Source organism: Numida meleagris, chromosome 1 (assembly GCF_002078875.1).
Source record: "Numida meleagris isolate 19003 breed g44 Domestic line chromosome 1, NumMel1.0, whole genome shotgun sequence".
In the NCBI taxonomy this organism is placed as follows: domain Eukaryota; kingdom Metazoa; phylum Chordata; class Aves; order Galliformes; family Numididae; genus Numida; species Numida meleagris.
In genome coordinates, this window is record NC_034409.1 from 104,632,964 (window position 1) to 104,654,729 (window position 21,766).

At 40.2% G+C, this 21,766-nt stretch overlaps 1 protein-coding gene and 1 long non-coding RNA gene across 7 annotated transcripts in view; one reads left to right on the forward strand and one right to left on the reverse strand.

Annotated features, from left to right (window-relative positions):
- Positions 1-16,731, forward strand: part of DOPEY2 (dopey family member 2) — a 46,383-nt gene extending 29,652 nt beyond the window's left edge. For all 6 annotated transcript variants that reach the window (XM_021405159.1, XM_021405153.1, XM_021405168.1 and 3 more), the window contains 17 exons: positions 69-257; positions 904-1,029; positions 2,275-2,409; positions 3,061-3,116; positions 3,963-4,067; positions 4,155-4,221; positions 5,500-5,641; positions 6,032-6,114; positions 6,305-6,414; positions 9,332-9,478; positions 9,922-9,983; positions 10,892-11,020; positions 11,127-11,263; positions 11,608-11,663; positions 12,087-12,236; positions 12,702-12,831; positions 13,474-16,731. In XM_021405159.1, the coding sequence (XP_021260834.1) occupies positions 69-257; positions 904-1,029; positions 2,275-2,409; positions 3,061-3,116; positions 3,963-4,067; positions 4,155-4,221; positions 5,500-5,641; positions 6,032-6,114; positions 6,305-6,414; positions 9,332-9,478; positions 9,922-9,983; positions 10,892-11,020; positions 11,127-11,263; positions 11,608-11,663; positions 12,087-12,236; positions 12,702-12,831; positions 13,474-13,734 (2,085 nt within the window). In that variant the 3' untranslated portion in view covers positions 13,735-16,731. The remainder of the gene's footprint in view (positions 1-68; positions 258-903; positions 1,030-2,274; positions 2,410-3,060; positions 3,117-3,962; positions 4,068-4,154; positions 4,222-5,499; positions 5,642-6,031; positions 6,115-6,304; positions 6,415-9,331; positions 9,479-9,921; positions 9,984-10,891; positions 11,021-11,126; positions 11,264-11,607; positions 11,664-12,086; positions 12,237-12,701; positions 12,832-13,473) is intronic.
- On the reverse strand, positions 18,407-21,587 carry LOC110402801. Its single transcript, XR_002441320.1, has 2 exons — positions 20,206-21,587; positions 18,407-18,952 (listed from the first exon to the last, which is right to left on the reverse strand). It is a non-coding gene; the product is annotated as an uncharacterized LOC110402801 (long non-coding RNA).

Here is a 21,766-nt window from a genome sequence, read left to right on the forward strand (position 1 = left end):
CAGAATGAGAACAGTCACTGTGGTGCGTAATGTAATGTATTTTAATATTCATATTTTTGCTTTCCTAGTCATCATGTTTAGCTGAGCCTGCAAACCTGAGAAATGCTAGGAATGCCATTTTGGAAGAGTTGCCTCGTATTATTAATACCATGTCCCTTCTCTGGAACGTTATAAAGAGGGAAGACTCTCAAAAACGACCAACTGACTTTTTTGGAACTACTAAAGGCTCTTCCTCAGTCTACTTTAAAGCAACCAAAGTAGGAGTTCTTTTTAAACTACTGTATGCCTCATCATTCCTATCATCTCATCTCTCACCAGTGCATTTTAGATAGAGTTCATAGGAATAGCTTTGCCATTTCTAGAATGATACTGGGACATAAAGTTTTTGAACAAATCTTAAAAGCTATGAGCTTTCACAGTACTTTCCTTCAAAAGTACATCTTTCTCTGTTCCTTATGCCCATCTGGACTCATACTTGACGTGTTTAATGTTTATTTTTTTCTATGAGCTTCTGTTACTAACTGCTGTAGAGCCTGAATTGTCTGCACTTTCTGCATGCAGTAGAGCATGTATCTGAGAGAATAAAAATATTAGGCTTTTCCCTTTTCCTGTAGATATTAATAAACTGTAGTAGTAAAAAATATCAGTAGGAGAAAAAACAATACAGCACAATAAGAAGTCAGTTTTTCTACTTCAACATCTGTTTTCTAACATATGTGCCTCCCTTCTGTAAGAAGGGCACAATTAATTTATTAAAACTAGCATGACCGCCAAGTATATAAAGAGATTATTTTGTTATCATGTATTTTTGAACATCTTTGGAAAAGGACAAATATTTTACAGACTAATAATTAGCCTTTACCCAGCAAAGTTTAGCATACTTTTTTTTTCCTCCCTCTGTAGACATTAAGAACTAAAATACTGGACTTCTTGAATCCATTGACAGCACAACTTGGTATCCAGTTGATGACAGCAATTGCAGCAGTATGGAATAGCAAGAAACCTCACAGGAATCAAAGAAAAATAAAGGTAAAACTGAAGAAAGGAACCCTTAGGTTTCCAATGTAAAGGCGAATGCTGCATTTATATGATCAGTTCTGGTCTTGTTCATAAACTGATTTGGGGTTTTTTTTTGTTTGTTTTTGTTTTTTTCTGTTGTTTACATGTGACAAAGGTAAATCTAAAATGTTTTTTGTTTGTATGCAATTCCACAAAGCATCAGGGCTACAATTAAACATAAGTAAGTGATCGGATTAAAAGGTCAATGTGGCAGTTTAAGTCTGACAGCAGTAACTATTTTTTTAATTCAATACTTGATTGTAATCTTAGGATTACAAATTGCCAGTTTTACTTTAAAGATCTCGGATCAGCTGCATCTTCAGAGAAAGTTTAGAGGTATAGTGTTCTCTGGAACTAAGCACGTATTCTGAGCAGAAGACCTTCCTTTTCTGATTTCATTTGTACACATTGTCATAAAGTCATCTAGGTTGAAAAATACCTTTGAGATTATCAGGTCTAACCATCAACCTGACTTAACAAGTCCCATCAACTAAACCACATACTTAGTGCCATGTCCACACATCTCTGAAATATCTCCAGGGATGGGGACTCCACTGCTTCTCTGGGCAGCCCCTCTTTGTGAAGAAATTCCTCCTAAAATCCAATCTTAACCTACCCTGGCGCAACTTGAGAAATTTCCTTGCACCTTATAACTTGTCACCTGAGAAAAGAGACCAACAGCCACATTGCTGCTGCCTCTTCCAAGTCTCCCCTCAGCCTCCTCCAGACTAAACAAGCCCAGTTCCCTCAGTCAGTCTTCAAAGGCAGCTCAATATCCGTCTTGTAGTGAAGGGTCCAAAACTGAATGCACTATTCAAGGTGCAGTCTCACTAGTACCAAGTACGAAGGACAATCATTTCCCCAGTCCTGCTGACCACACTATTTCTAATGCAAGCTAGAACTGCATTGACCTTCTTGGCCATCTGGGCACACTGTTCATCTGGCTATCCAGATCCTTTTCTGCCAGGCAGCTTTACAGCCATTCTTTCCCAGGCCTATACTGCTGCATCTGGTTTGTAGGACTGAACTGCAGAACCCTGCACAAAATTGTTTTCAGGAAGCTTTTGGAAGGAATCTGCATGTGGCAAGTGGTTGCATGGTTAATGTAATTTTTTCTGATTTAAGTTTTGTGTATTGATATGTGAGTAGTCCCACTTATCAACTTCAAGGTCTACTTGGTAAATGATCTGACAGATGTGTTTTTTCTTTGGTCAGATTCTTCCAATGGCTAGTGCATCCCAACTTATTCTTGTGGACTTAATATGTGCGCTTCACACACTGAAAACTGATACTATATTACATCTAGTCAAAGAAGTGGTCAAGAAGCCATCACAAATCAAGGGTGAAGAGGTAACCAGGAAGATAATTTCGTTTTCTTAATATGTTGGGATAGATCTAGAATAGCATGCATCTCTAGATATTGTTGGAAGGAAAGTTACTTTTTTCAAGTGCAAAGTTCCTGAAGAAGATACGCTTTGCAGAATGTGGTTGGCCTTAATCTATCAATTTAAATAGGTTCTTCAGAAAATTTTGCCAGAAAAGTTACCAGTAATGAAAAAGTGTGGGTCTTCTGGTATTGAGGATGATGCCAAGTATCATGAAGATACTGCAGATATACTGCTTAGTGAGATATTTCTATTTCTTTACTCTTATCTATCTGAGCAGTTAGAAGTACTTTTATACTGCCTCTGCCATTTTCCACTTGGCTTTCAAGGAAGCCAGTACTGCTATCATGCATACCATCATAAGAGCTCCTACAGCTCTGAGAAACTGTAGGGGGTATTCAGAAGTAATGTGTCTGATTCTGAACCAGAGTCCTCTATTGAAGCTCTGAAATCTGTTGCACTCCTGTTTAGATAGTTGTATCATAGCTGCTCAGTTGTTTGAGTACAGTCGGCTTCTTAGAAGTGAGGTGTTCTTCCATTGAATACAAGTACTCAGCAGTTAGAGCTTTCTATTCTTCTGAGGGCAAATAATTACATTTTTGCTTTTATTTTTCAGAAATCCTCTCTTGTAGATATTCCGATGTTGCAGTTCAGTTATGCTTTCATTCAAAGGTAATTCAGTCATTGTACAAGATGATTTTCTGTTTTACTCAGAGCGCCAGCATAACAGTTAACATTTCGCTCTACTTTGATCTTCTTGTCGCAAAGTCACAGAACAGGGAATAGTTATTGGGACTTCATTGTTAACTGTCAGGCACAAATAACTGGGCTTAGATTGTTTTCCGATGATCTGTTGCTAATGGCATTTTGAAAATCTCATTGCATACAAACAGAGCAATATAGATCAGATGTTTAATTAGCAAGACACTTGTGTAAGGTGTTACGATCTGTCTCCATATCTGGTGTGTGTTTCCAGATGACTGGATAGCGAACCTCTACATTTTCCTTCATTTTGAGAAAGGCACAATAAAATTGCTATGGATGCAGTCTGTACGGGACACATAGTGGTTCAGACAGGTGATTGGAAATATTTCTTGAATCAAAGTGTTTCCTCGCATATTGGCTTTTCTCATATGAATGCTTTGGGATGTATCAGACTGCACAATACACTGTATGCAATAAGCTGTGGAGATCAAGTAAGCTGGCAGGCAGTGGATTGGTTAGCTAAGATTTACTCTTTTCCTTTCCCCTGAAGAACCATCCCTTTTACGGAGCTGGCATACTGCACATGCTGCTAGCTCTTACTGACGTATGCATACAGGCTGTGCCACCAGATACTTATTCCATATTGTCGGGTCAGATATTCCTTCAGATCCTGCCCCTTCCTAATAATGATAGAAGCTTCTAGGACACCAAGTTACGCATATGTGCTGTTTTTCGGTTTTTTGGGGAAGGTTTTTTTTGCCTTAACTCTTAACTTAAAGCTTGGGTGTGTTTGGTATTGTTTTTTTTTGGCAGATTGCCTGTCGCAGCCTTGCAGGAGAACTTCCAGTCCTTGTTAGGACTTCTGAAGGAGTCTGTGCAGTTGAACTTGGCTCCTCCTGGACATTTTCTGCTTCTCAGGTACTGCATAAGAGAGAAGGTTTATAGATGCACTGAGTAGTGCTATCTATCCAATTTCTAACTTGGAATGAATTGATTTTTCCACAGTACCCTGAATGACTTTGTGACTAGGACACCGACTCTAGAAAACAAAAAAGACCAAAAAGACTTGCAGGTACAGTCTATACATGTATAACTTTTTCTTCTAGTTCATTTATTTGACATGTATATCTGAGTAAAAGTGGAGATGGCCTAATCTGGACTTTGTATCTAAATTCACCTATCCTTCTGGAATGGATGAATGCACATTTACATGTTGCAACTTAGATGTATTTAAATACAGGAAACTGAAATATGGGACATGTTGCACAGAATGTTTCTAAGCAAATTTTCTCGAGAAAGTATTAAATCACAGTAGCGGCTATGAACTATTCAAAGCTATTTTCCTTGGGTAGTTGTATGACTTTTCTCAGAGTTGAAATCATAACAAAAATTAGACCGTTGTGAGTTCATATCATATGTGTAAAATATCGAAACTCAAAACTGTCTAGAAAATTAGTGGCATAATTATCCCTGAAGATCATAGCTAAATTTTGCAACATAAATAACTGTCGTCTCACCTTTTATGTAAAGAGGGAATGGAGTAGAGCAGGATTCTCTTCCTCTGCTGATTGTGATTTCACTAGAACAGTTTAAGCACTACCCACATAGATGTAGTTTTGGCTCTGAGCCAACCTAACACTTCCTATGAGGTGAGACTCTGTTATGGCTATGGTAATTCTGTGTGCCAACACTTCTGTGTATATTCACTTCTGCTTCAGAGACTGGCCAGCAGAATGACATCTTGTAGTCTCTTCACACATGGCCTCTGCTTTAATTTGGATACTTAGGATTTACTTTCCTTAAAGTGTGACCAGCTTTTCATTTCACTTGGAATGAAATGTGCTAAAATATGTAAATAGTTTGGTACTTAATCTGACATATGGACAGATGAATTTCCATAGACTGGAACTCAGGCTCACTGAATACTCTCCAAATATGAAAGAAAGAAACTAACGGGTCTCAACACAGGCATTGGTATGCCATTTCTGAGGGTCTGAACAATTCAGATCATGTCTTTTGACAGATGACATTGGATATATAAAGTATGTCAGGACTGATGCTGAACAGATACTGTATTAGTTGTAATGGCTTCCATGGAAATTAATTACTAAAACCTCCATGATAATCTAACTTAAAGGTTTTTTTCTTGATTCCTGTTTTCTTGTCTTACTTGAAGTGAGCAGTAACTTGTATTAAAGCACTGATAAATAAATATATCATAGAAGTATATATGTTACTAAGAGTTAAAAGTGCCTACTATTGATTTTAGTTTGACGTGAAAAGGACTTCCCTGGATTTCACAAGGGACAGTAGGTTTCATCTAATGCCAGATTGTCTTGTTATTTTATAGGAAGTGACTCAAAAAATCTTGGAGGCTGTAGGTAATGTTGCTGGTTCTTCTTTGGAACAGACTAGTTGGCTGAGCCGGAACTTAGAAGTGAAAGCTCAGCCTCAGATTTTGCCAGATGAGTTCAACACTGAAGATGTGAATGGTAATGTGGTTTTGTCTGGCTTTTCGCTGCTTTCTCTCTTCTGCTCAAGTCTGTAAAGAGTACAATGTGTTAGTGTGTAGTTTGCTCGAGAAGAAAGTAATACAGATGAAAAGTAAAAATATGCATTGTCTTCCAATAGCAGTGCTAGCTTAAGTGGGTTTGGTGAATACTATACATTGTATGTAATACAGAGGAAAACTTATTTTAGGTGCATTCAGTACATGGGACGGAAAAACACAAGGCATGAAGTATGTCATTATGGCGAGATGCCCAGAAGCATTTCATTGTAAAACCAACATACAAATAACAGTTCTGTTTGGGAAGAAAATCAGTCAACAGCAAAATTTAAACATGTCTGAAGTGAAAACTATATGATTTTGTCTCCTGTAGATACTTCAGTGGCACCATCATCAATGGTTTCTGCTTCTGCTCCTTCAATATACAGTGTCCAAGCTCTTTCACTCCTTGCAGAAGTAAGTAAGATCCTGTATTGCACAACTGCTGTTCTCATCCATGGTTATTTATAGATATTATTGAGCTGAGGAATATACTAGGTTTTTCTGGTAGACTGTTTGAGAGTTTAAATTTTAACGAGGTGTCCCACACACATCCACATCCTATCCTGAAACGTAGGCTTAATGAGACATCACTTTCATTTTTAAGGTTCTTGCTTCTCTTTTGGACATGGTTTACCGAAGTGATGAGAAAGAGAAAGCTGTGCCACTGATTTCCCGTTTGCTATATTACGTATTTCCTTATCTACGCAATCACAGGTAACTTTTCTCTCTGTATATCTGATTTTTCTGAAGTTTAATTTTGACCACACTACAGACTTTTGCTTTTTCTTCTTCTCAGGGGTACTTAATAGTTGACAAAGTACCATAAAGTTGATCTTTTGCTCTAGAAAATTCTCAGTAGTCTCTATAACAAGTGAACATTTCCTCATGGAAGGCTTTCTGTTACAATCCCTGTAAAACTTCTACACTCGGAGATGGCTGTCCTGACCATTGCTGTAATGGATTAAAATTCAGGATAGTACTTGATGGCTGTGTTTTCATTAGAAATTTGGTTAGAGCAGTAGTTCAGTTTTGAAGTGAATCCCATGATTTGTCTCAATTTATGAAAAGCAGATAGTTCTTAAAGCAGTTTTGGTGCATGAACTGAATTCCTCTTGGAGGAAACTAACAGAAACTCCTCTGCAGGTGTGACCCAATAGAGCTTACTAATTCCTGACTGCACTGCCACGAGGAGATTTAGCATATATGTACCATGCTTGCCAATGGAAGGCTGTCAAACCTGGCACATCCTGAAGTAGTTCTTGTCAATCAGATAATCTTGCTCTTCTATTTGCCATCCACCATGATCCCTCAGATCTTCACTGCAACTATTTGTCTTGCTGCTGCTGCTTCCTCCTCGTGTGCTTCTGACACATAACCCTTTCCTACTTTGTCTACCCAGTTGCTTTTCTCCGTTGGTGAACACTATTGCTTTTATCATCATTTACTATCACTGTTTTTTAATTTCTACCAATCTGACACCTATCTTTTCTGCTCATTGGGAAAGAAGAGCAACAAAAACAGTCCCACTGGTGAATCTTTTCTGTTAAGTGTCTAAACATCTGTTGGTAGACTGGACAAAGACCAGGACAGCAACTGGAGATAAGGAACAGCCTCACAGACATGTACTCACTGTAGAGAGCTAAAATAAATCTTCAAGTTGCAGCTAACTGCCAAGCTTGCGGCCCACTTCACCTCAAGTCTGAGGGTCACTATGCAAGTAGTACCTAGAGCAACATATGCTGTCCCTGAACCCTACAGGAGAATTTGGGCAGGCACACATCCATTGTCTCTTTTCATCCATGGACTCATTTCTATTCCAAGGCTGGCCTCAGGAAAGCCGTCAGTCAAAACCCAGGTATGCATACAGCTTTTCTGTGCTCATTTTGAAGGTGGTGGTGGCTTTGTGAGTGAATTAATGCCTTCATTTTCAGTGGAAATAAAGGCATTTTGTTCAGAGCGGCAGCAAAGCTGCTCTGACCACAGGGGTTGCTTTGTTTTAATTAGATGCTGTAGAACCATGAAATGTGACAGAAACTCTCGATTCCGTCCATGTGCTTGCCTGAGTTCAGCTGTGTGCACAGTACATTGTGATAATCAGCTCCCCTCTGGGCTTTTGTAATGACACCAGATTGCAAGTCCCCTTTTTTTTTTTTTCCCCAACTGGAATACTGTGTACAAGTCTGGGGCCCCCAACACAGGAAAGATGTGGAGCTTTTGGAGAGTGTCCAGAGGAGGGCCATGAAGATGATCAGAGGGTTGGAGCACCTCTCCTATGAAGACAGGCTGAGGGAGCAGGGCTTGTTCAGCCTGGAAAAGACAAGAGTGTGGGGAGACCTCTTTGTGGCCTTCCAATATTTAAAGGGAGTTTATAAACATGAGGGAAATAAACTTCTTACAAGGGTAGATAGTGATAGGACAGAGGGAATGGTATTAAACTAAAAGAAGGGAGATTTAGATTAGATGTTGGGGAAGTTTTTTACTGAGAGAGTGGTGAGGTGCTGGAACAGGCTGCCCAGAGAGGCTGTGGATGCCCTGTCCCTGGAGGTGTTCAAGGCCAGGCTGAAAGCGGTTGTGGGCCATCTGACCTAGTACTCGACCTAGCAGTTGGCAACCTTGCCTGTAGTTGGGGAGCTGGAACTTGATGATCCTTGAGGTCCCTTCCAACCCAAACCATTCTATGATCTGAATGTGAAGAGTAAGCCTGTTTGTTTGTTTGTTGTTTTTCCTTGCAAAGAAGGTAATACCATTCCATTTGATCTGAGACTGATGGTTCAAAAGACATGCGCATCAGATTCCTGATGAGTTGCTCAGTTGCCTACAGACATTACTTGATGGTTCTCCAGTGTCATCCTGGCAAGCCATCCATCCCTGTGATCTGTGTAGCCATAACCACAGTGAGATGGTCACAAGATAAGAATATTGAGCCCATCAGGCCTGCAGTTGGACTGTTCAGGACTGTCTTCATGCCTCTGTCCTTCCCCGGCTGACAGGAGCCAAGTTGCAGGGCTCCACAAAAAGGCAATAGCCTCCTCCTTGAAGACAAAGGGGCTGCTAAAGTCTTTTTAGAAGGTGCAGTGCTGGCTCACAAGAGAGAACATTGACAGCATCTCTTTCCATCCAAAAGTTGTATTCCTGTTAGTCTGAGTGCCACCTCCCAAACCTCCGACACCTGTGTTGAGCCATGGTCAGAGCAGCTGCCATACCGAGGATTTCCAGGAAGCTATTTGACAAGAACCAGTTCATTGAGGGTCCCTTCTCCTTGCTTCTACCACTGTAGGTTTGAGCCCAGCACTCCTTCCCTACTATACCTTGCAGAGCCTGTTGACCAGTTTGTGAACCGTCTTTTGGGAGAGATTTGAACCACACCTGTAGTTGAGATGGGCAGTGCCATGATATGTCGAATCAGAAGATACCTCCCCAGACAGGGTACTCTGGAAATGTGAGGAACTTCTGCAGAAACTGCTTTGATCAACTGATCTGCGACTGCTCTGAATTACTGAGCTAATGTAGACACAGCCTACTCTGTTACTGAGATAATTTGGTTAGAAGTTTTGGGGAAAACAGTTAATTTTCTAGGTGCATAAATGTAACTTTTTTTAAAGATTGATATTTATCATTACTTTTCTCCCAGTACCTACAATATTCCTAGTTTTCGTGCTGGTTCTCAGCTGCTCAGCTCATTAAGTGGATACGCCTATACCAAGCGAGCGTGGAAAAAAGAAGTTCTTGAGTTGTATATGGATCCAGCTTTTTTCCAAATGGACACTTCATGCACTCAGTAAGACATGAGATAGTAGCACTCCAAGATTTTATTTGATGATTTGCAAAGAAAGACTTAAAGGATGGGTTAATACTGAAAATTCTTTATAGTACTTGCTCACAGAATGTAGTAACATTAAAAATGGAGCTCAATGACTAATTTTACTAAATTATTTAAGTTATATTTATGGTGCAGAAGAATAAACTTGTCTCTTTCTAACAGCTGCCATTAGTGATTGGTGACGGCATATAACAGAGTTGAGGGACCTACAATTTAGCATGTGTTAAACTAGATAAGATTCTGCATAGTGAATACACGTTGGAAGCTGTTGCCTAGTATGAAATGTTTGTCCCAAATCTTTTGATGTGAGTCTACACCAAAGCTTTCTCTGGTTATCTGTTGTGTCCTTTACATTATTGTTGGTCCTTTACATTATCCAATTCCTTCTGTATCTTATCCAGTTGGAGATCCATTATTGATCACCTTCTAACACACGAGAAAACTATGTTTAAAGACTTGATGAGTAAGTATTAGCTACTGATAACTTATTTCTGCGTTAATTTTAAATTTATTTGCTTTTGAGCTATTTGGTGTCTAATGTATCAATAAAATGCAGGCAATGCTGCATCTGCAGAATTGATCATGTGACCAACTTTAATCTCCACTAAAAGCAGTTCTATGTTGAGTCTGTATTTTGGTAATGTTAAAAACATTAAAAAAGGATTTATTCCAGAGATGCTGGTGTGGGACTGCTGCAAGCACATTTGGCCATTATTTTAAGTTGCTGAATGGTGACTGTAGCAACTGTCTCCTGTTAGAAAGCAAGGAGACTGGTTAACTTTGCATGCGTCTGTATACTCACACAGAGCTGCAGGAATATGGTGCACCAGTACAGCAAGGCTTTGAGCATCATGCTTTGATCTCTGATTCAGGCTTGAGGACAATGCAGAAGAATAAGTCGTTGGGAAAGAGGTGGGATAGGACCCTAACATTTGCCTGGACCTTTGAAAGATAGAACAGCTTTTGTCTCTTGTCCAAATCTTTTAAAAGAATAGTTCAAGGCTTACAATGCAAATTTTAATGCACTTTTTTTTTTTAACATTGTACATTTTTAAACTTACCATTTCCGTTTATTCTCAGTAAGAATTAAAAACTCTTGAGATCACTCATCCACGATTTTAAGAGTCTGAAATGAGGAGATTCGTCCACATTAGAGACAGGGCTTTAAAATACTGGACAGCTGCAGCATATGCTTTATATAATTCTCCTACTAGCGTGAGTAGGTCAGGATCAGCACCAACGTATTATTCCAATCAGTAGCCCTAGAGAGAGTTTTTATTTCCAAAAGCTCTCAGGACACAGAAATTATTTACATCTCAAATCACAAGTCACTATATGGCAGATGAGAAGTAATTCTTGTGTGTGTTACAGACATGCAGAGCAGCGCCTTAAAACTCTACCCAAGTTTTGAGCAAAAAGCAATGTTGTTAAAGCGGCAAGCTTTTGCTGTCTTCAGTGGAGAAATTGATCAGTATCATCTCTATCTTCCCTTAATACAAGGTAAGATTTGCTGTCTTCTCCTGTCTTTTTCCTTCAGCTCTAATACATATGCAAACATTAAAATAAATGGAAATACGACATTCCTTTCTTACATAATTTATTTCAGAACGACTGACTGAGAACCTCCGTGTTGGGCAGACTTCCTTAGTTGCCGCGCAGATGTTTCTCCTCTTCAGAGTTCTACTGTTAAGGATTTCTCCTCAGCATCTAACCTCCTTGTGGCCAATTATGGTAACTGAATTGGTAAGGAGTAAGTAGTAACTTAAAATTAGTTTATTGCATTCTTTGCATTTCACTTTCCTCACAGATACATCCTTTGTGTGAAGAAGGAAATGTTTTCATGGGTCCACGTTAGTTTGATAATTTGGAAAAAGAATTAACGTTGTCATTAGGAAATACCTTCCTGATCAATGTTGCTGTTGTTGCTAATGCAGTTTCCTTAACAATTTGTTAACTTATTCCAAGTCATAAGAGTAAACTAAGAGTCTGTGGTTCCTTATGCTACTTAAGATATGCTTCACATAGTAGTGTGTCGTGGTTGAGTAGTACAAATGATTCAGCTTTTCCATAAATTTATTTATTTAAAGATTCAGACGTTTCTACAGCTGGAAGAAGAATTAACTGAGGAAGATGAACCATCAAAGTAAGAATTATCATTTATCTGGTGAAAGCTTGTAGAACCTGTGAAAGCTGTTAGCAATTGTGCATGTTCTATATCTGCTTTTTTTTGTGCTTGCACTTGTGTATTACTGGAATTGGTAAATCATAGGTTTTTCTCAGCAGCTGAAATAGTTATAGTACAAAAAGCTGGTACTTAACAGTTGCATAGAAGGATAGAAAAGAGGCCAAGTCAGTGTTTGAATATTTTAACATGCTGACGCTTTTTCTCAATACTTCAGATATCTGTTTCTACTTACAGCCTTTTATATAGATCTCAGTGTTAATACAGAATAAAAATAAGACTTGTGCACATTTGTGTAAATGTGTACATTTCCCTTTTGCTGAATGGAAAACACTTAACGGATTTATGTTTTAATTGTGCATTTCTCAATTTTCACTTCTGCAGGAGCAACAGCAAAATAAGTAAACAGAAAGTCTCAGGTGATGGCAGTGGATCTGACATCCAGCAGAATGAGCTGTCCTTGTACTTATCCGCTTGCAAGTTTTTAGACACGGCGCTTTCATTTCCACCTGACAGGATGCAGTTGTTCCAAATGTAAGTCCTTGAATTGCTTCACTGTTGCCCGGGTTGTTTCTGTTCTTAATGTAATTCCAGATATATTCTAGAGTTAATCTTACTGTTTGTTCTTTTTACAAGTGCAGGCATTGATTCTAGGACAAAAGTAATTTGGGATATCTAGAAAAGCAATTCAGTCTTGACAGTATAGGAAGATTTCACTTTGTTTGAAGGTTATCTCACATGGAAAAATGGGGAGAAAAGAAAGGAAGACTGTTCTTTGTTTTCCCTTTGCCACACTTAAGAATTTTTCGGAGCCAGTTGCATTTAAATACTGACATGGTAGTAACTTCCTTGTTTGTTAAGCTTAGCTCTGGTAATAGCATAACTTTATAGTTATGGCAGCTCTTTCTGTGAACAAAACAGTGCTTTGCTAAACTATGTGTGATCCAAACAGGGAATTTTTTATACTCTCTTCTTAGCAATGTAATCCTTTTGTTTCAGGTACAAATGGGCATTTGTCCCAGAGGTGGACACAGAGTCATCTACTGTGACTTCTCATCTGGTAGAAAATCACCAGGAATGTAGACCACACATAATAAGAATTATGGATCTGCTAAAGATGAAATACGGGGTAAAGAAAGAGTGCTTTACTTTTTATTTTGTTAAGCCTTTAACTTAACAAGTGGTAGGATTGTAAGTTGGGCAAGAGGTTTTTAGATATTAAGATTCCAGAGGGTTTTAAAAAATTGTCTGCCTGCTTTCACAAATGTATCTTGAAGATGCCAGTTTTCGTTTGTACACGGAGTGGCAGTTTTCCTCGTTGCTCTCATAAATCTGCCCACCCAGTTAAAAACAATTTATCTCAGACAGGACTGGTATTTATAAAAAGTGCGTGCTGTTCTTTAGCAAAAATAAGGAAGTTTACCATAACAGCATTTTAAATTGTCATTAATGTTTAGTATTACTACTTACAGAAGAAAGCATTAGTATGTATCAGATATCTCTGTGTTCTGCAGCTTTTTGATACCTGTTTCCGAAGGCTTGTCCAAATTTCCAGTGTTCTGAAACTGTGAGACTTTCATTTAATGGAAGCTCAAATCTGAATATAGAAATAACTCAGTATACCATCTGTATGATTTATACTGTGATGGAATCACAGGCTGTGGATCTCTCAGTATAAAACCAAGTGTATAATACTGGCTTCAAAGGAGCCATATTTAGTAGGATATTGTGCTTTAATGCAGTAAGTAAATATTTGTTTGCATGTTTACAGGAAAGAAACAACACTGACGAGGGAATTTCCAAAAGGCTCAGATTTCCTCTTTTGAACTTCCGCACTATATCTAGCATTACCCAGCTTATGCCCTTCTTCAAGACACTGTGTTGTGCATTTACAACAAAAGGGAGTGAGGCCCAGAATTCACATACTTCTGCATCTCTCTCTGTGGACTATGTTGGCAGCAACGGCATAAAGATCTTGCAGCAGCTTGAAGAGAGTGTTGAATGTGACTTCCTTGAAAACATGGAAAGTTAGGCTGCGTGTCAGACACTTAGTAGTTAAGCAGCCAAGAAAAAAAAGGGAAAACAGTACTGTGATCCTTCTTTTCTTTTCCCATTTTGAAACTACATTTTAGGTTTTCTTCCTGCTTTTGTGGGATGTACTTCAATAATTCAAGCTTCCCAGTTGGTGATAAAAAGCAGGATTCTTTGTGTTCTGGGGAGGCAGGAAGGAGGATGTACAGCTTAGTGGTAATTTACCATCGTTACTGTATTCTTTTGCTTGTTTTCCTTGTGAAGGATTAAAGAGATTTGTAAATAATGGTAGAAGATTTTTAACTTGGTGAAAGTAGCAACTGTACCATGTATCCAGTACGTTCTCAAGTAAGTATTTTACACTACTTTTGGAACTGTGATCTGAAAGTAAATTTGAGAAAAAGCTAATATTGCATGTCAGTGTACAATCAGTTTGCAGAAAAGCCATGAGTTGAAGTTAAAGCCCCCTTCTATTTCTCCTTCCTTTAACTGGTCCTAAAACTTAGCAACTTGTAAACAGATAATTTAAATTTCAAACAGATCTATTTTATAAGCCTTATTATGCAAAGAACTGCAGACTTACCATGTTTGTAATTTCAGTACATGCATAAATGACCAACCTATGCAGTAACATTTTATAATTTGCACTACTGTGAGGGCTTTTCATTAGTTGACTAACTAAAGAATATTCTAATTCAGTTCTTAAATGAAAGACCTTTGTTCTTTCAGTGGCTAAGATCACTTTGCAACTCATGAAATGCAGTTAAATGAAGATAATCCTGTAAAAATATAAATTACTGTATACCCACAGCCTAACCATGTAAAAATATAAATTACTGTATACCTACAGCCTAATTCAAAGGAAAATTCATTTTTTAAGGAACACTTTTTATACAAATAAATATATTTGGCTGTTCCTAGGTGTTAAAGGAGGGAGGGATGTCATTCACAGTGACTACGATAATGTTCAAGGTGCAGCTTCTTTTGGATCTGCAGCGCTTCCACCATCCAGGACTTGGAAGGGACAGCAGTTAGTTCTACCACCATACAGTGAAGCTGCTTGTCTGAAGAACCTTTCAGACAGTTAGTGGATAAGTAGCACCATAGCCACGTGTACAACAAAAAGCTTAGTAGAACACTTTTTCCACGAGGAGGTGGACTCCATTGAGTTTTCATATTTATTGGATATTCTGACTGGATTTGCAATGCCAGTTTGTCTGGAAGGGAAGTTTATCATAGTTTTCATGATGAAAAGCTTTGTCTACTTTATTTAAACAACTTTGCCTCCAGAGAAGTGGATTTATAAGATATACCTGCAGACTGGTACTTGTGTTATCTGAAACATCTCAACTGAGGTAAATGTGCTTGGTATTGGACTTCATCATTATTGGTGTTGTTTTTTCCTAATTTAAAAAAAAAAAAAGGACATGCCAAATGAATGGTTTAATGTTGTTAGGTTGTGACATCAGGGATTTTTTTTTTTTTCAAAACTCACAAGAAATATGGAAGGTTACTTGGCAGCGTTTTTTACCTACAGATGTATGAATCCATCTTTAGATTATAAACTAAAATAATGAAATGCTAAGCAGCATGCTTTACAACTGTAATACTGTAATGCTGAATGAAGGTAGTATTATAGGCTTATGCTAAATATAAAGTTTCTGTGAATTTTTACAGTTATGGAAAGCAATAGACTGAGGTGTGATATTGTGTAGTACTAGGGATGTGAATTATTTGTATTTATATAATTTATTAACACACTAATGCCGTTGGAATAAGCACAAATGAAAAAAAAATAATCCTTTCTAAGCACCAGTTGAAAACTGGAACAGGATATTTTTAAGTAATTTTGTTAATTGCTTACATAAACTCAAGGATTTTTTTTTTTAAATAATATTGCTAATACTCAGGATGACTTGGTAGTTTGACTTTTAGCTTTCTGATGGTTGCATTCCATACTTAGGGACTTCTTTTAAAATCATGAGATGCTACTGAATTGCTGTTAATAATCTAAGACAACTTTCTGTCACTAAACCTTTTGCTTTACATTCTCCTCTAAGCTCTAAACCTGTCTTCACTTAAGTTTCCTCACTAACAAAAGATGATGAAGCAGTAACTTAGATTGAGGGTTTTGTCATCCTTCCCTTTGGAAGGGAATGTCCCGTTCTGTCTGCCAGTGCTTTGGATGTGCGTGGGATCAGTCATCACTGCCCCACCACCCAGGATGTGGTGGTAAAGATTAAAAACTGAATCTGTGAGCGAGCTGCTTGGAACTCTAAGATGATCGTACCTTCTGCAAAAATAGCACTTGCTTCTCTCTTGCCTTCTGTGCGTACTTTTGCGTTTGCTCTGTGATTCTGCAGATTGCTGCTTTAAGTGGTCTGCACATCTTTTATCATTATAAAAAGGGTTCTGAACAAAAAGGAACGGGCTCTAATTAAAATAGTCTTACTTGGATGGCGGAAACTTGCCATTGAATATGCTTAAAGGTATCGGTAACAGTGTAACTTCATTCTTTTTCTATATGGGACTAACCTTAGCCAATTTAATTCTTACGGTACTGTGATTAAATCCACGTGAAGGAAGAGGGTTGTACTGCGCTAACACCAGAACTACCAAAGCAGTATAACCAAACTGTAGATATATCTGATAAACTTTAGCCTCAAATTCAGTAGCCAAGAGCTGGAGAGAAAATGCCTTTGCTGTGTGATTTTTTTGTGTAGTTTTTGCTTGTTTTCAAGCTTAGTTTTCTCTTTTTCATACTTCAGCTTTGGGATGGTGTAGCCACAGTGCATGATACATGGAGGGGAAAAGTATTTAAATATTCACAAGGGTTTCCTTTTCCTGAAGGGAAGAAAAATACAGTTGGTGCAACCAAGATAACTGCCAAAGAACAGCAGAACTTTAAATACGGAGCATTAAATAATGGCTAATTGTATTCAATGCTACATTTGAATGTAATTCTAAAAATAATATTAAATGTTATTTTGAAATATCAGCTGCAACTCTCATTTTTAGACTACTGCTGACATGTCATCCTTAAGCTCTCAAATTTGATCTCACTGCATGAAGGCTTCAGTGCAGAACTCCAGACCTTATCTGGAGCCCCGCAGCCGTGGCTGTGTGCTAGCCCATACACATCCCCATAGGGCAAGGCTGCACCACCTCCCCTGCCTTCTTTATGGAACAGCAGGGGCTGTTCTCTGCACCAGAGACTTCTGAAGTTCATTCTGATACTTTCATATGTTCTGGACAAAAAGCCCTGAAGGTCCTGCCTTTTCATTTGGGAGGAAGAGAACTATTCATACAACTGAGCTAGCTCTAACGCTAGAGAAGTATGGTTTCAATGACCTTGTTGAATAAGCTATTTTCACGTTTCACCCTTTCCTCCGAGTCTTTGCGCATCTTTCGTAAGGTTGTGCAGAATATCTCGCACCTCACAAGTGGCTACTATTTGGTTATATTTTGAAAATGCTTGCAATATGTTGTATGTATTCAGGGAAATACTGTAGCATAGTAGCTAATCTAGTAATACTAAAGCACTCAATGCCTGTTGAGTACCTGCTTAATCAGGATCACCAGGTTTGACCGTAACAGCACACCTCCATCATTTGCAATTACTGTCCCAAAGCAGCTCCCCAACTTATTAAATGCTGGTTGTCTCCTGGCACTCAGCTTGCAGAGCTTCAGGAGGAGCTCGTGGCAGAGACGAGTGCCCAGCAGACCAGGCCTTCTGCTCCCATCCCTGCAAACAGAGCAAAGGGATGGTGGGAGCAGGCAGATGGAGAGAAAGGGTTGGTCAAAACTGATGGTACTTACAGGTAGAGGCTGAGGTATGTTTTCCATGATAACTTCTTGAGCAGAGGCTTGTAAGGTTTTGGTCACTGTGAATTACTGTACCTCAGGCCTTTAGTTCAAACATTTATTTTGCAGTAGTTGTGTTGTTGTGTTGTTTTTTTTCTGTTTGTCCTCCACCAAAATAATAGCTCCTTTCTCGTAGGAGAAATCTGAGATGATAGGATGAAGAAAGGAGTTGGAGAGGAACACATAGCGTAGTTATAATAAGCAAAAGGGAGCTTCCCAGATATAAATACATGTTAAAAAAATAATATTAATAACAACTGTTTTAAGTCTTTCACAAAGAAAATAGTCTGGACTCAAGGTAAGCAACTGTGCACTGCTCAAAATACCTGCAAATAACTGAAACATAAAAATTTTAATGAAACAGCTGAGGAATTTTGTTCTGTGAGTAAAGAGGATGTGAAATATGAATTCTGGCCTCTAGTCCTCATGCATCTTGGTGAAGATCTTACTGTGTACAATTTGGCAGAACACAGGTGGTGATAAGTTTTCAGTGAGGGAGACTCTAGTTACTCACATGGAGTCTTAATGGTGTGATTTATATGGCAAAAACTGCTATCTCATTAATAATGGCACTGGAATTTGACCTCAGTGCTGTCTTTGAAAAACATGTAAGAAATCCACTGGAAAATGGGAAAGAGAATTGTGCAATCTTTGTTGTGCAAGTGTATCTGACATAGCAGCTGCAGTTAGCAAAAAGAACGTTCAGGTCTTACCTTGCATTCTGGGGTTTGCATCTGAGCAAACAGTTGCAGGTAGCAAATCTTTGACATGACTTGATTTGCAGAAACAAACTTTACAACTGAGGACAGTTATAAAGCAGGTATGTTTATTACGACACTGCACCCACACACCAGGTGACGGGGGTATCACCATCCTAGCTTGCACACCAAAAGGCAGAAAACTTCCATACTTAAAGATCAAAGGCGTACATATGCATAGCATTCCTGAGGGAGGGAGGGACTATTACAGTTAATTCCAAGAAATTATTATCATACATTCCACTCCAGAGTCACACCCCTTGAGCATGCGTAGTGCCTCCTGGTGGTCGTCTTCCGGGGTCGTGAGGATGAAGGCCGTATCTCTTCCTCACTGTGTACTCTTGAACTTGGCATGGTTGAATAGGGTGATCCAGCTTCAGCTGTTTTTTCTTCAGGATGTAGTCTCCAGTTCAGTTCCAACGACCAATCAGCAACTTCTAGGTTTCCTTGCCCCATTAACCAACATCCATCTTTTATTGTTTGTTTGAAACGGTATTCTAACCCTTTTTTCCCTCATTTATTCCCACAAATGATGTTACCAAATACTCAGAATTGCAAGTTTGATCGGATCACAACAGAAGCAATCCAGTGCTACAGCTGTAGGAGAGAAAACAGAGAAGTGATGTCAGCCTCTGTTGTTGGGAAATTTGCCCATGTAAAGCAGTTACACATTTATGTACCGTTTGGTTATAGGGCTCTGAACTGTCAGAGAAACAGGAGTACAGTATATGGCAGCAGAGAGCAAAAACATCATGATTACTCCATGTAAGGAGGATCTGCACAGTCAGTTAAGAATGCTCAAGATGACAGTACATCTTCTTACAAACAATTCACTCTGTTGGAAATATCCAAATAATTTATCAGGACAGTATCTCTGATAAAAGCAGGTTTTATCTGCAATTGCAATGGCAGGTGTCCTGCAAGCAGGAGCACACCTATGGACACAGTATGACAGCTTTTGTACCTTGTTTTCCCCCCCATTGCCTACCCCCTCCACTGTTTCCCCATTGGCTGGGTACTCCAGGTTCACAATCTTATCGAAGGTTTACATTTGTTAATTACATTCTGACGCTTGTTAATTCATGTGCTATCTGGTGCCAGTCAGTCCCCATCCTGTTGTTTCCAAGATGTCTCAGTACTCTTCTTGTCGCATTGATATGGTGATTTTCTTCAAAGTCTTTGTTAAACAAAGAGTACCGGAGTGGGTTTGTGGGACAAGGGGGGGGGGGGGGGGGGGGGGGGGGTGCCAGGCCTTCCTCAATACCTTCTTCAAGCCCTCCCTAAGGCATGTCTTGACTTGTCCTTTTAATTTGTGCAGGATATTCTTGCAATGTGTGTAACAAAGCATAACATATATTTTCATGCTGGCTATACATAAGTTGTTCCTAGCTTATATATGTATGTATGCTGTTAATTATTTAACTTCTCCTCCTTTAATTCCTTATTACTCAGGTCCTGTCTATCTAGCACCAAAAATTACTAGTTTTCCAACATCAAGGGGTTTCTGATTTGTAAAGGTATTTATTACATTTAGCTTGCTTTTAACTGAAGGCCCAGAAGTTTGTCAGATGGCTGGACAGACAGGAGCTGCAGTCTTCATGCTTACTCCATCTACCTAATCTCTATGGATATATATATAAATGTATACATTACTTATATACTGAGTATGCATTGCTGGGGAAGGTTTATCAAGAGAATATGTAATGAAAACTATCAGAGAACCCCAATAAAGTAGAAAGACCCCTGAAAAGAACTGTTAGTTCTAATAAAGCACCCAAATGGCAGCAGAGGCCATGAAATTAAGAAAATTCTTATCTTGTTCTAATGCAGAAACAACATCTGATTCTCACAATTCCTTTAGTAATTAAAGGCTCCTCAGGTCCTGCTGTTGTGCATTTCTTAGTTGGGAAGATTGCTAAAGGTTCATGAGCCTTTTACTTCTGCAGTGTGCTGATTTCCTTTCTCATTCATGGACAATCTGACACTGAAAAGGAAAGGGCCAGAAACAGATCTCTTTGCTTCCATTTCATAGAATCACAGAATAGCATGGGTTGGAAGGAACCTCAAAAGCCCACCCTGCCCCAACCCCTGCCGTGGGCAGGGCTGCCCCCCACCAGCTCAGGCTGCCCAGGGCCCCATCCAACCTGGCCTTGAGCACCTCCAGGGATGGGGCACCACAGCTTCTCTGGGCAGCCTGTGCCAGCGTCTCACTGCCCTCTGGGTAAAGAATTTCGTCCTCATATCTAACATAAATCTCCCTTCTAGTTTAAAACTGCTCCCCCTTGACCTCTCACCATCAGACCATGTAAAATGTTTATTTCCCTCCTGCTTATAAGCTTATTTTAAGTACTTCAAGAAAGGCTGTACTGAGGCCTCCCCAGTGCCTTCTCTTCTCCAGACTGAGCAAGCCCAGCTCCCTCAGCCTGTTTTCACAGGACAGCTGCTCCAGCTCTCTGATCATCTTCATGCCCTCCTCTGGACCCGCTCCAACAGCTCCACTCTCTTTTGCGCTGAGGCCCAGCCCTGGATGCAGTACTCCAGCCAGGGCCTCACAAGGGCAGAGCAGAGGGGGACAATCCCCTCCCTCTCCCTGCTGGCCACCTCTTTTGTGATGCAGCCCAGGATACAGTTGGCCTCCTGGCTTGTGTCCAGCTTTTCGTCCATCAGGATTCCCAAGTCCTTCTCCACAGGGCTGCTCTCAATGAGTTCTTCCCCCAGTCTGTATAAACACCTGGGATTGCCCCAACCCAAGTGCAGCACCTTGCACTTGGCCTCGCTGAACCTCGTTAGGCTCACGTGGGCCCACTCCTCACGCCTGCCCAGGTCCATCTGGATGGTGTCCGTTCTATTGTACGAACTGCACCGCTCAGCTTGGTGTCACCAGCGAAGTTGCTGAGCACTCACTCGATCCCACTGTCTGTGTCACTGATGAAGATGCTTAAGAGCACTGCCGCAAGACGGTCCCCTGGGGTACACGACCTGTGACCGGCCCCCACCGGGACGCAAAGCTATTCACGGCAACCCTCCGTGCCGACCATCCAACCGATCCTCCGCCCACCGACCCGCGGGGCCGCCCAGGAAAAGCGCTGCTGGTCCCGCCCGCCGGCGGCAGCTCAGCAGTCGCTCGGGCCCCACCCCCAGGCGTGGCCGCAAGAGCCCGCGCATTTTTACCTAAAAAAGAGAGAGAAGGCACAACACAACAAACCCGCCCCCCGCGGCACGCCAGGCCCGTTCCCACCCGCTCTCCTCGCCGTTGGACGGCCGCAGGCGATGGCCCCGCCTCCCCGCCGGCTGCTGACCAGCGGCAGCGCGCCGCGCTCGCCACCGCCCGCCTCCCCCCGAGCGCTCCTAGCAGCCGCCCCTCCCGAGCGGGAGGGGGCGTGTCCTGGACGCTAAGCCCCGCCCCCTCCC